Source organism: Palaemon carinicauda, chromosome 14 (assembly GCF_036898095.1).
Source record: "Palaemon carinicauda isolate YSFRI2023 chromosome 14, ASM3689809v2, whole genome shotgun sequence".
NCBI lineage: Eukaryota > Metazoa > Arthropoda > Malacostraca > Decapoda > Palaemonidae > Palaemon > Palaemon carinicauda.
Genome location: NC_090738.1, coordinates 2055094 through 2070249, shown reverse-complemented (window position 1 = coordinate 2070249; position 15156 = coordinate 2055094). Strand labels below are relative to the sequence as shown.

Here is a 15156-nt window from a genome sequence, read left to right as displayed (position 1 = left end):
AAGCTCACTTTCACTCACCCTTTTCCTCTTGTTGACCAAACCAAGGGCATTACTTTTCGTGCAAATAATTGTTGAAGTTCCTTGTTCTTCGACTCCTTGTGAACTTTCCTTGTTTTTCCTCTTCTTTTTCTTCTTTGACACCCTAAAAGTCTCCTTCATATGATCAGACTCACTATTCGACAAAGCTAAATCCTCCCGCACAACGGCTTCATCCTCAATTATCTCTTCATGCGAAATCATACCAGTTGTTCAAAGACATGGAATTCGTAAATCAGATCTTAAGATAGTTCGATTAAGCGTTATCAGAGTATTGGAACCAAGGGAGCAGTAGTGGAACACGTCCAACTAGTACAGAGACAACAGGCCGCCTGTGCGACAACAGGTCTAACACCGATGACTGCTCTCAGACGACTGAGTTTTTAGGAGTATCTCTTCTTAACAACTGCTACGACAAAACTGCTTCAGTACCATGGTTTGTCTTCACACCAAAGACTATATACTGAAGGAAGATAGGAAGGCTCAAAATAGAATGTTAATACGCTAGTTGGCAACTCCAAAGTGAACACAATAGTTGGTTGCTCCGATTTTAGATGGCGTTATAGGTATACATCGTTTGTCGTCTGTTTATATTCAGAATTTGAAAATTGACTCAAACGAATTCATGGCGCCGGCAGTAAAGAAGTCACACAAGTGTATTGTGTGCCATAAACAAAAAGAAACCGATCCTCATTTGGTATTTCACAGGTTCCCTAAGGACAAAGGCCGGTGAGTACATGCAGTATGTGCTGCTAATGAGTAAGCCCCACTGATATTCGATGTAAGATTAAGGCAAGGCATCCACAGTAAATCTCTTTTGTTTTTCATTTTTTGTTTGTTTAAAGTTTAGTGAGTAACTATGACTTCATCACCCTCAAGCCAGCAATCAAGCAGTGCTGTGCCAATTCAAGAGTGTTAAGAGCATAAAAATTGTTGGTTTAGAGAGTAAAATTGTTCAAGGTATGTCAATGAAAGTACAGTATAGCCCACAAGGTTAGAAAAAACTTTATGTAAATTTACAGTTTCAACCATTATGGGGAAACTGGAATGAAAATATATTTGTTGCATCAGAAATTGTGTAGTCCCCACGGATTTAACGTTTATTTTGACCGCAAATCATCCGATTTACAGATTTACTATGTAATTGGAGTTAAAACAACAAGTTTTTTCCAGAAAAATCATTGTTTGTAACCGTGTTTTTATTGTTTTTGTTTCATATGTTGTAATGCAGAAAGACCCTACTTCATCCCAACAATTATGGGGGACTCCAGGTGGGAACCGGGGTTTTGGGTGGGTGGGGGGGGGGGCATCAAATGATATTTGCAATAAATGAATACTTAGCCTTCCACCACCCCTCCCCCTATACCCTTACCTAGCCCTATTGGGGGGGGGGGGGGCTCCACCCCCCTGCGACCCCCCCTCAAGGCCACAGTGATTTTCAGGTCTCTACCGAACCTAATAAAGCCACCTAACCTAGCCTAGGGGCCCTGTAACCCTACCAAGGCCTACCGGGGGGGGGGGGGCCTCTGTCCCCCTGCGACCCCCCTTAAGGCCACAGTGATTTTCGGGGGACTACTGAACCTAATACAACCACCTAACCTAAGGCCCTGTACCCCAACCTAGGCCTAGCCCCTGCGGGCCCCCCCCCCTTACGGCCACTACCTAACACATCCATCAAACCAATTCCAAAGTGATGATACTGCTGTATACATCGTTATACTATCACCATTATAATATACTCTATAAATTAATGAAGCTTACCTTAAACTGTTGGTTCATAAAGATGTGCTGCTGCTTTGAGGAAAACGTGAAGCCGTTGCGAAGGTTCCTTGACATGCAGGACAATTTTTATTTTGTAAAATTAAATTGTCTCTGGCACAAATCCACTAGTTTTTCAATATTCACCAAATAAGTTACAACAAATCCATTGTAAGTTAGGAAATAGTCAGGACAAGAAGATGGAATTTCAACTTCTTGTGCAACATGAGATGACGTGCTTGCTATGGCCTCCATGTCCAAGAACGAAATGAAATGCCTGGGTAAGATAATGTATTGTCGCACTGTCACCGTCGCTGTGATTGGCCAAACCTGTAAGACGTCATAGTGGATAGGCGCTGTGATTGGCCAAACGTGTAAGACTTCATAGTGGACTAGTTTGTCTGCGGATTCTAGTGGTTACAGGGCTCATTTGAGCAAAAACAAGACACAGTCAACAAAAACAACAGACTTGGAAAAAATCTGGGAGGAAGACATGAGTAGCGTGAGTTTGATCGTCGATATATAAAGAACTAGCCATTTGCGACAGATAATATTATACAGAAATACTACAAAAGACTTGCTTTACTCGGGAAAAATATTAATATAATAGATTCCCATAATGGTTGAAACTGTAATAATACCAAACTTTCAAATTCCTAGCCTAACCGAAACTGATTAGTATCACAGCAAACATGCCGATAGATGTCCAGAGGTTAGACAGATTGAGTAACGGTGAGGGTAAACCATCCCAAAAAGTGGAAAATCCGCTTCCAAATTTATGTAGAAGCCCTATCGAAAATAGATATAAACAGCAGAAACCCTTGTATTTGTTTACAAGAGCACGCTCTTTATTTTCTTCAAATTTATGCAGTCCTGCAGCTTTCCTCTTCTTGTACAATAATTAGAAGGTTCTTTAAATGCTGGGAAAGCAAATAATGGGAAGATATGTTGAGCAAGGGGGGAAGGGGTTATCAAAAAATACTAGCTTGGTTTGTTCATTAAACGATCTGGAACCGACATAGTCAACTAAACAGAAGTTCGTGATGCCAGCGTATATTTGATATACTATTTATTAAAAATATATACTAAATTAAAAATGGAGTGATTACTCAAAAGTGTCACTATTTGTGAATTGTATATTTCATGGACAGTTTTGAGAATTTACTCCATTTTTAATTTAGTATATATTCTAAATATATATCAAATGTACGCTAGCATCACAAACTTCTATTTATGCACGCTGGCATCACGAATTCTGTTAGGTTGATTATGTTGACGATGTCAGTTCCTGGTCGTTTAGTAAGGAAACCAAGCCATTTTTTTTTTTATAACCCCTTCCCCCTTGCTCAACATATCTTGCCAGTTTTTGCTTTCCCATTACTGTATTTAAAAAACCTTCTAATCACTGTACAAGAAGAGGAAAGTTATGCAAGACTGCATAATTTGGGAGTAAATGGAGAGCGTGCTCTTGTAAATAAATACCCAAGTCTAAACGAGTAGTCAAGTCACAGCCAAGGAAATACGTTTGGCTGTAGCTCCGAAAATAGCCATAGGTTTTTTTTTTTTTTAAATAATGTCAATGTGTTTCCCACAAAAAGTTACTCTACATTGCTTAACCTAACCTAACCTAACCTAACCTAACCCAACCTAACCTAACTTTTAAAGTGATACGTTCGAGTGATTGGATTTTCTCTGCAACATGCTATAAATCAAAACTATAGCACAGTAAAAAATTTTTCATATATGATGGTTAAATAGGATGGCATAACATATGGTATTTTATGTTCACCTAGATGCTTGATATGGACGGACCGCATTCAAATTCAGGAGTTGACGCAAAAAACCTCACTACAGCTAAATTCGAGCTATCGCGTGTTTAGCAGGCATTTCTCCACAAAAAACTACCAACATCCAGCTTTGGACAAACTTTGCCAAAATGCCTGCCCAGATCAACATGTAAAAGGTATGTGTTATGTATTATATATATGTGTTTAGCCTTTACAATATTATCACCTGATTTATTTTTATCTGTGAGACTTTTTTCTACATAAAAAGGCTGCATCTATTGCACATTACAGGTTCTACTAGCTGCACCAGATCAGATGTTGACCCTTCAAAGACAAGTGAGTTATTGAAAAATGCTGATTTAATTTTGTCATATAAAGTTGATATGCCTTTTTACACGTGGGTATGCTACAAAGGAAAATGAAAGGTGAGTATTGTCGCAAGCACTTTTGCCATACTTTAATCTGATAGGAGAATAAAGTACACAAAGAGCCCTTGCCAGTATTTTCACCTTTCATTTACCTTCATGGCATTCTTTGTTGCATCCTATTTATATTTTTTTCCATGTGCAATTTTGGATACATCTATTCATTTATGTATGTATGTCTGATAATTTATATAACTGCAGTACATAATTTAGTAAAATGATTTTTGTGTATTTATTCATATACATATGTTTTATATAATGCACTTATTGTTGTAATACATATTTTCAGATACATCAATAGATTTCCACCACCAATCAAATTATACCTCAAACTGGTTGCTGGCTTATCCCAACAATAATTTGCACAACCCTGAATATGGTGTGTATTTTATGTGCAGTATTGATGTGCAGTTTGTAAATGTTTAGCTTTTCTGAAATGGTAAGTGCATCACAATTATTCTAAATATAGTTAATCTTGTAGGTACCATTCCTGCTCTGGAGAATAGATCATCTGAGATAAAAACATCATCCTTGAAACATGGTAAATGGCCTATCCTTTTGGTAGATATTACAGTTTTGCTTTTCTTAACTAGAATTCATATAGAAGGTATAGATTGACCTTTAAGATTTTGCTATATTATGCTACATATATATTCACTTTGTCTTCAGTGAAAAAGTGTTAGACTAATAGTTGTATTATGGCTATAGGGTTCATCTATCAACTGACCAAGGAAAATTCTAAAGAAGATTGTGAAAATATTAAAATAAGTGGAAATGTTCAGTCAGATATTGGTAAGAAATTTTTTTTAGTAGTATTTGTGTATATATATATGCATGAAATTATGATTTTAGCAGCCAAATGTAAAAGTATAATATGGCATTTGTTTCATTTCAAATTTGCATTTCCAGAATTTACTGCTGATTACCTAAAAGATACTGGGAGTGAAGTGTACAGTAATGCCACAGTAACAAGCATTGTGGATAATATTGGTTTTGCTGATGCAAGTGTTAGTCCTACTACAACTATTGTGACTGATATTCCTACATATGCTACTAATACTGCTACTATTACTACCCCTCCTACTGCTGCTACTACTGCTACCCCTCCTCCTACTGCTGCTGCTACTACTGCTACCCCTCCTCCTACTGCTGCTACTACTGCTACCCCTCCTCCTACTGCTAGTACTACTGCTACCTCTCATCCTACTGCTGCTACTACTGCTACCCCTCATCCTACTGCTGCTACTACTACAACTACTACTAGTGATGAGGTTGATTGCAGCAAGCTCACTGGAAATGACAATTATTTACAAGAGCCTGAAATACAGTATGACACCATACAATTAGGGTTACATGAAGAAGGAGAACCAACGTTCACAACCCTAAAATCAAATGGTAAGATGTTACCATGAATTATTTTTTAGAGATCAAAACAAAATATTTTTCACCAATAAAGGGTCAGTTCTGAATTACAATTAAAGAAAGTGTGGCGAAATTTCACCGGTTTATACTAAATAGCCCGATGTGCTGGGCTGATCACAAGGTCTGAAGGACTAACCTCTCAAAACCATTGGGGAAGTAAGTAGAATACGGCTATATTTTAACAATATTTATTATAAAAATAATCTAATACGAGAAACATGAAAAAATAAACCTTTACTTGACGTACAAAGAGATACTTGACTTAAAAGAACATGTGCGTGACCGAAAAAAACTATGTCCGCATCGGACTCAAGATTTTAGCAAATTAATTGAACATTTATAAGGTTATCTCGATAAACGCCTTACCGAGACCTTTTGACGTACTTTACACAATAACACTGATCCCCTGGCACAAGGATCGATGAAATATTAACAGATACAAACTTTACATAACTCTATCAAGACCTACATGGAAACCGACCTGGGTACACTAGGGTGGGGAGAGAGAACAATTGTAAGAACTTACTGTGGTTGGGGACGTCGGATCAAAGAGGCAGAGCGAGCCTCTGCAACCTCCGACGTCACCTTTTCCTGCAATTTTTCCTGAACCTAAATTTCTAAATTGGATTTTTTTATCATGTTACAATAGAATGACGTTATTTTTCTTTATCTTAAATTACAAGTGGTTGATTTCTTTAGTCTCAGCGCCTCCCCTACCAGGCGGTTTCTCTTTTTGGTTCTAAACGTTCTCGTCTTGAACGACATTCATTCGCCCGCGAGTTCTCTCCTCTCCCTCCAATTTGACGTAATCGTAGGCGGAGTCAAATGGCGGGAATTTTGATTGATCAGGTCGAAATTCCCGACATCCTCCACGCCCCAAAATAAGGAGCGATGAAACGTTGGTCAATTGGATAGAGCTGGACTCGGGGTGGGGGGAGTGACTTACTCCGAGACTCTGTTAGGCTCGCTGTGTAGCGCTCCGCAACGACTCGAACAGAGTACGCATAATATACAACACAGCAATGTTACCCCGGGGCAATAAACACTATCAATAATAAACATTTAGTCATACAACAGTTCAAATTAGGCAATGGGCCTAGCAATTCTAATGTACTCGTGTATAATACACATAAGGAACAGCAGAAATCAGTGATAATGTATACGTACATATTACAAATTTCAAATGGCAAGGCAAGTAGGCAATGGGCCTAAAACAAACCAAAAATAACAATGGAAATGCATACATAACAATTCAAATGCAAAGGCAATTAGGCAATGGGCCTAAGACAATCAGAAAATGGCAATGGAAATGCATACATAATTCAAATGCAAAGGCAATTAGGCAATGGGCCTAAGACAATCAGAAAATGGCAATGGAAATGCATACATAACAATTCAAATGCAAAGGCAATTAGGCAATGGGCCTAAGACAATCAGAAAATGGCAATGGAAATGCATACATAACAATTCAAATGCAAAGGCAATTAGGCAATGGGCCTAAGGCAATCAGAAAATGGCAATGGAAATGTATACATAACAATTCAAGTTCAGTCTGCCTTAACTCACAATAATCGAGACTTATATAGCGCTGCTACATGCAGGCTGTTACTTGATGGAGCACAAGAGGGAGGGGCTGGTTCTGTGCAACGCTCGGTCTGTACGCACGAGAGACCATCCCGTCCCCGTTCTCCACCCCCTATGCACTTCCAACTTCCGCAGATTCATGCACACCTCACAAACTTCACCCTCCCTACCTTCCAGATAGGACATGCCCCTTTTTCACTCATTGTTTACAGCTACATTTTATATATCGTCACCTTTCAGCAGACAGTCCATCAATTCTCGCTGTTTCGCGGCAACCCTTCTCAATGGGCGTGCAGAACGTCCTTGTGCGTTCGTCTGCTCTGATTCTGTTTCATTTTCATTTCTTTCACTAACTGCATAGTTCTCACCTTTCTCATCGTTGTCGTCCGTTCCTGTGGCTGGTTGTTGAGTTGTCGTAGCTTGTGCCATATCCTGGTCGTCCCCAGACGTCTCCGCTATCCCTGGCATTCCTGCTGTCGAACTGTACGCGCCCTCTTCTCCGTCATCGCCGTCGTCGTCATCGTCTTCTCCTCCATCGTCATCCTCAGAGGGGGCTATTTCTAGGGGAACCAGGTGGCTGACAGCTCGCAGCGACTCGACACCCTCAAACAACACTTTAGCCGAACGCACGACTCCGTCGTTGTCAGGATACGTCTCCACGACACGTCCCAGAGGCCATGTAGCTCTTTTCTTATTTTCTTGTTTAACCAGCACGATGTCTCCGGGGTGCAGCTTGGAGGGTTCCCCGGACCGACAGTCGTGCCGGGCTCTCAAGGCCCTCAAGTATTCCCTTCTCCATCGTTCTCTGAACGCCTTCAGTGAATCTGTCAGTCTTATGTAACGATCACGTAGCTTCCGAGAGGTGAAGGTTGCGTTGAGATGGTCGTCCGGTAAGATTGGTGCCATGAGGTGGACTTGGTGTCCTCTTAGCAAATGGGAGGGGGTGAGGACTTCATCCTCGCGCTCGTCACCGCTGTACATAAGCGGCCGATTATTCACCACTGCTTCTGCTTCTTTCACGAGGGTTAGCACGTGGGCGTCCGGCAGGTACTTCTTTCCGAGGGCTATCTGGAGGGTCCGTTTCGTCACTCCTATCAAACGCTCGAAGAACCCACCTTTCCAAGGTGCACGGGGCGTCTGAAACCGCCACTTTATGCCAGTTTTCCTCAGCAACTGCTGGACTTCATCTTCTTCATAAAGTCCCTGCAGGAGGTGGCTGGCAGCCTTGAAGGTTTGATGGTTATCGGACATGATGAGCTGCGGGGCACCATGGGTGGCACTAAACCGTCTTAGTGCCAACACGAATTCTTCTGCTTCCAAAGAGGGACAAAAGTTCTCACCTTTCTCGTCGTTGTCGTCCGTTCCTGTGGCTGGTTGTTGAGTTGTCGTAGCTGGTGCCATATCCTGGTCGTCCCCAGACGTCTCCGCTATCCCTGGCATTCCTGCTGTCGAACTGTACGCGCCCTCTTCTCCGTCATCGCCGTCGTCGTTGTCGTCTTCTCCTCCATCGTCATCCTCAGAGGGGGCTATTTCTAGGGGAACCAGGTGGCTGACAGCTCGCAGCGACTCGACACCCTCAAACAACACTTTAGCCGAACGCACGACTCCGTCGTTGTCAGGATACGTCTCCACGACACGTCCCAGAGGCCATGTAGCTCTTTTCTTATTTTCTTGTTTAACCAGCACGATGTCTCCGGGGTGCAGCTTGGAGGGTTCCCCGGACCGACAGTCGTGCCGGGCTCTCAAGGCACTCAAGTATTCCCTTTTCCATCGTTCTCTGAACGCCTTCAGTGAATCTGTCAGTCTTATGTAACGATCACGTAGCTTCCGAGAGGTGAAGGTTGCGTTGAGATGGTCGTCCGGTAAGATTGGTGCCATGAGGTGGACTTGGTGTCCTCTTAGCAAATGGGAGGGGGTGAGGACTTCATCCTCGCGCTCGTCACCGCTGTACATAAGCGGCCGATTATTCACCACTGCTTCTGCTTCTTTCACGAGGGTTAGCACGTGGGCGTCCGGCAGGTACTTCTTTCCGAGGGCTATCTGGAGGGTCCGTTTCGTCACTCCTATCAAACGCTCGAAGAACCCACCTTTCCAAGGTGCACGGGGCGTCTGAAACCGCCACTTTATGCCAGTTTTCCTCAGGAACTGCTGGACTTCATCTTCTTCGTAAAGTCCCTGCAGGAGGTGGCTGGCAGCCTTGAAGGTTTGATGGTTATCGGACATGATGAGCTGCGGGGCACCATGGGTGGCACTAAACCGTCTTAGTGCCAACACGAATTCTTCTGCTTCCAAAGAGGGACAAAAGTTCTCACCTTTCTCGTCGTTGTCGTCCGTTCCTGTGGCTGGTTGTTGAGTTGTCGTAGCTGGTGCCATATCCTGGTCGTCCCCAGACGTCTCCGCTATCCCTGGCATTCCTGCTGTCGAACTGTACGCGCCCTCTTCTCCGTCATCGCCGTCGTCGTTGTCGTCTTCTCCTCCATCGTCATCCTCAGAGGGGGCTATTTCTAGGGGAACCAGGTGGCTGACAGCTCGCAGCGACTCGACACCCTCAAACAACACTTTAGCCGAACGCACGACTCCGTCGTTGTCAGGATACGTCTCCACGACACGTCCCAGAGGCCATGTAGCTCTTTTCTTATTTTCTTGTTTAACCAGCACGATGTCTCCGGGGTGCAGCTTGGAGGTTTCCCCGGACCGACAGTCGTGCTGGGCTCTCAAGGCACTCAAGTATTCCCTTTTCCATCGTTCTCTGAACGCCTTCAGTGAATCTGTCAGTCTTATGTAACGATCACGTAGCTTCCGAGAGGTGAAGGTTGCGTTGAGATGGTCGTCCGGTAAGATTGGTGCCATGAGGTGGACTTGGTGTCCTCTTAGCAAATGGGAGGGGGTGAGGACTTCATCCTCGCGCTCGTCACCGCTGTACATAAGCGGCCGATTATTCACCACTGCTTCTGCTTCTTTCACGAGGGTTAGCACGTGGGCGTCCGGCAGGTACTTTTTTCCGAGGGCTATCTGGAGGGTCTGTTTCGTCACTCCTATCAAACGCTCGAAGAACCCACCTTTCCAAGGTGCACGGGGCGTCTGAAACCGCCACTTTATGCCAGTTTTCCTCAGGAACTGCTGGACTTCATCTTCTTCATAAAGTCCCTGCAGGAGGTGGCTGGCAGCCTTGAAGGTTTGATGGTTATCGGACATGATGAGCTGCGGGGCACCATGGGTGGCACTAAACCGTCTTAGTGCCAACACGAATTCTTCTGCTTCCAAAGAGGGACAAAAGTCAAGGTACACGGCTCTGCTAGCCATGCAGGTTATGATAAGTATATATCCTGGCCGCGTTTCGGTTTGAATGGCTGCTGTGTGGTCCACTCCGACCGCTGTGAAGGTTTTTGTGAGGGTGATCCTTTCCTTTGGCAGGGTGGCTGTCTCGTTAGAGGCTGGAAGGCTAGCTTGCATTCGGGGCATTGCCGCACGGTTTGTTTCGCAATGGAACGTAGACCCGCCCCCTAACATTTCTGTCGAAAGATACCTATTAGAGTATTCACCCCACAATGCAAATGTAACTGATGTAAATAATTTAAATACATCCCAACTAAATGCCCTTTGGCTGGCAAGAGAATTAACTGATCAGTTTCTCCTACATGGGACACTCGTCCCCTGGTGCAGAGGAGATTATCTACTAAAACTAGATTCAATTGTCTGACAAAATTAGCAACTTCACGAGGGGGTCTGACTCCGCCCTCTAAGTAGGCATAAACAGTAGGCAAATAATGTTTTTGCTCTAATTGGACAACAATACTGAACGGATGCCGTTCTATCTTAGCACACTTTAAAATTAGTCTGACTACTCTCAACAAGAATTGGAACCCTACTTCCCTTTTCAGGATGTCCCAAATCTCGCCTGGGGGGGGGTAGGACACATCTCCTGCCTTAACTCCTGTATCGCCGCTACTACGTGAGTTTGGTGTAGTGGATCTTCCTCCTTGCAAGGGACAGGCTTTCCCGTGGTCCTGAGGAATTCTGGACCGTTCCTCCTCAGGGAGTTAGCTTGCAATTGTTGAGCCGTTGCACCTCGGGATAGGATATCGGCAGGGTTCTGATGACTAGGGACATGGTTCAGACTGAAACTACAAACCTGCTGAATAAAAATAATCTCCGCCACTCTGTTAGAAACAAACACATTTTTATTAGACCTGGCATCGGGAGATGCTACCCATGCCAACGTTACCTTACTGTCGGTCCACATTACTATTTCCCGTGGCTCGATCAGTTCCTTGAGTGTTCTTGCTAGTCTGCTGCCTAACAACAAGGCCAGTAGCTCTAACTTGGGGATCGTCAGTTTGCTCATCCCTTTCGGAGTGATCCTCATTTTACTGGTAACCAAACTTACCCGATTGCAATCGTCTCTGGTATATGCCACTGCTCCATATGCCTTACTGCTAGCATCGGTGAACACATGAAGTTCTAAACCCCTTCTTCCTATCGATCTTTGAAAGGTGATGTCGCTCACCGCTTTCAAATCACTCAACAATTCACTTGCCTGTTTAGCCTTTTCTTCTCCTAACAGGTCATCCCATCCTACATTATCCTCCCATAGTTGTTGGAGGAAAAGTTTTCCCTTTACAAATAATGGGCTTATCAAACCTATCGGATCATAAATGGAGACTAACAGGGAAAGTACCCTACACTTCGTAGGCACCCATCCCTCCCCCAACTCACAGATCCTTTTACTTTCTTTCACACACAATCTGTCCACGTCCCGGGCCCATCGCAGCCCGAGCACGTTCACGCTCACAGGCTCACTCCACTGTTTCTCGCTATCGAAGGCCAAGTGATTGCTTGCCCACCCTTCCAAGGGCATACCCGCCCCTTTTAAGATGTTATTAACAGACTCATGCTCTTGCCTCATATGTTCTAAATCCTCAAACGTGGCCAGATAGTTATCGACATAAAAGGATTTTACTAAATCTGGGCGGCCTTCCTCTTTAAAATGACAATTTAATATCTGTTGTAGCAAAAATGGACTAGCTGTGATGCCCAACACCACGACTCTAAAGGCGAAGGTAAGTGCTCGACCAGCTGCCTCGCGCCACAGAAATCGTGTGTATTTGGCATCACGAGGATCTAACAAAACACAATGGAATGCTTTACTTATGTCGGCTAACATGGCATATCGGTTCAACCTAAACCTTATAATTAAACTATATGCTACCTCTACCAAATTGGGCCCAGGTAAGAGACATTCATTCAATGACTTGCAACCCTTTGACTTTGCCGAGGCATTGAACACGATTCTAAGGGGGGTGGTACGGTTGTCTTTCTTAACTTTGCATGTAATAACCTTCCACTATGGGATTTTTCACCTCTGATATAAAACCTGCTTCGATATATTTATCTATCACTCCCTGATATTGTTCAAAATATTTCCTATCCTTTCTGAATTTGGTCTGCAACGACTCTAACTGCGCCACAGAGTTACGATAATTTGTTTCTGGCCTAGCATCCGACCCGAATGGTAGGCTAACCTGATATCCCTCAGCTTTTCTTACAACGCTTTGCGATACCTTTCGCACGGCCTCGGCCTCGCGAACAGTGTATTGCTCAGATGGGGGCGATGCCAACACGGTCTAATCGCCACCACTCGTCTACATCACACAGATATGGCTCGTCCGTGATTCTGCACACTCTCAACGTTCTAACTTGTTCGACCTTTTCCCCTTGGAACAGCCACTGTGGCACCTTCCCGTACGGGGACATACCATTATGCGTCAAGAAGAGATTTATCCCATCTACCTTTTCAACACCTATAATGAAATAGCTAAAATAATCAGCCCCAACTAATATGTGCACGTTCTTCATGGTATCTGATTGGTTTGCTGGATCGGCTAACGTGACTCCCTTGGTCAACAGATGCCGTCTGACCTTTACATAACCAGCGTTATGTATCGGGACGTCCACGTGTTCGTGTGCCACCAACTTCATCCTCACGGTTCTTTTTCCCATCTCAACCCTACAACTCACTACGTTGTACTGTCCACTTATTTCCGTGGAGCCTAATGGAGCTATACTCAATGACACTTGCCCTACTACCGGTAGGCCTAATTGATCGGCGACTTTCGCCGAGATAAAGCTTCTTTGGCTCCCGGAGTCAAGGAATAGGCGGACTCGCTTGTTACCTTGCTTTCGATATATGTCTGCCATCGTGGTTGGCAAGAGGGTACATGGGAGGTCTACATCAGATTTTTGTGCAATCTTTGCACTTTTGCATTGTTTAGATTCTACTTTAACTTTGGATGTACGGGGGGGCAGTTTCGTTCTGCGCAGGCGTCGCATTTACTACGTGGCGGGACGTTGTTGATTGACTATTACTACTATGACTAGGGATTGATTGCGGTCTACCCGCGTCGCAAATTGCAGTGTGGTGCTTAGCATTACAGTTTCTACAGGAATTTGAAACGGGACATTTATCGCTACGATGGCCTGATTTCGTGCAATTAAAACAAAGACCCCTTTTTAGCAAAATGCGACGTCTAGCAGCTACGTCAGTGACTTGGCGACATCCGTGAGGCGGGTGCCGTTCGTTACAAAATGGGCATGAATTATGGTGGATGGGATGAGTTTTCGGTCTTACACTACTGTCTGGTCTTTTGTCACTCTCAAGACTGTCGCCTCTCTGCAACACATCGTCTTCTAGCATTCTCACAATAAAATCTATTGCCTCAAAAAACTCGTCCAACGTGTAGTCGCATTTTCTCAAATGCTCTACCACTTTGCGGTAGAGCTTTCCCTCTGACAGTTTTTGATTAATGAGGCTCATGACCATGCCCTGGCTTATGTCATTGGTACTCAGTCTTTTGATTTGTTCTATAATGATGGTCAACTCAAAATGGAACCTTTTGAGTTCTACTGGGTTTAGTGACGCCACAAAGATGTTGGCTAATTTACGGTGCAGAATCACGAGTGTCTGGTGCACGTTGCCATATTGCTTATCTAATAGGTCTAATGCTACACTATAGTTCGCGGCGGTTACACTTAGAGATTTGATGATCCTAAGTGGCTCTTTGCCCAACGTCCCCAATAAATATGTGAATTTAGACACTTCGTCTAAATCAGCTCTTCTATCCACGTGGATTGTGAATAGTTCACAGTACGATGCGTACTCTTGCACTTCCCCTTCAAACGTGGGGAGAGGCAGCGGCTTCAACCTGGGGAGGGCAACATTCCCCGTTGAAGGGCCTTTCACTTTATCTATCCTATTATACAATAGGGTGGAAGCATGTGTAGCTTCGCTTAACATGTGCCTGATTCGGGCTTCGATACTAGATTCTAGTTTCACGCGCTGGCTTTTATATAGTTCTTTAAGCTGTCGGACCTCTGCCTGCAACTCCGTTACCAAATTCTGATAAACGGACTCAGAGTAGGTCTCTATCAGCGCCCGTTGCGTTTCGCTCAGTAAGTCTTGCACTAGGCCCATCGACGCCTCGATGTGCACGATCGTGGCCACCGCCATTCTGATTATTTACGTTAATTAGGGGGGGTTGAAAAAACAAGAAGAAAGATTACGTTTACGTTATGAAGAAAGGGACAAGAAAAATCAATGCGTGGATGATCGGACACCGAGACGTTGAGGACCTTTTAATTGTTACGTCTCTCCCTCTCCCTCCTAATCAACCTCATCAGCCGGTTGAGGAAAGCGTTGCAGATTGATTGGTCAAAGTGGACCCTATCTCTTAACCTGCCCTCGCGGTAGGCTCTGGAGTTCATCGGCAGGTGTCTCACACCGTACTGATGCCTCTTTGAACAATATTTCGAAACTCTGGCATTGAAATTCTTTACTTTACTAATGTACTCTGTTGAATTAACTGCGAATCGGTTATCGGGTAGATATTCCCTAACCTCTGCGTCACAAATTGCTATGATCCCCGCTATGCTCCTCAATCGCTCGATGAGGACCTTCAAATTATCCCACACAGTTTTGGGATGTTCATTAGCCAGGTCGTTCCTTCCTAGGTATAAAATAACCAAATCGTACCTCTTGTCCCAGAATTCCAACTGTTCGTTCAAGAAATGGTGGACTAAGCCCCCCGGCCTGCGGTAGATTTCTATCTCGTTACCCGAACATTGAGGTAGATTTGGTGGGAGTTGGC

The 15156-nt window shown here is 44.0% G+C and overlaps 1 protein-coding gene across 1 annotated transcript in view; it reads left to right on the top strand.

Annotated features, from left to right (window-relative positions):
• The first annotated feature begins 661 nt into the window (after nt 1-661).
• The window catches only part of LOC137653842 (uncharacterized), a 21734-nt gene continuing 7239 nt past the window's right edge, over nt 662-15156 (top strand). Inside the window, exons 1-6 of the mRNA XM_068387492.1 lie at nt 662-765; nt 3588-3757; nt 3873-3917; nt 4476-4547; nt 4916-5087; nt 5238-5401. Of these exons, the coding sequence (XP_068243593.1) occupies nt 662-765; nt 3588-3757; nt 3873-3917; nt 4476-4547; nt 4916-5087; nt 5238-5401 (727 nt within the window). The remainder of the gene's footprint in view (nt 766-3587; nt 3758-3872; nt 3918-4475; nt 4548-4915; nt 5088-5237; nt 5402-15156) is intronic.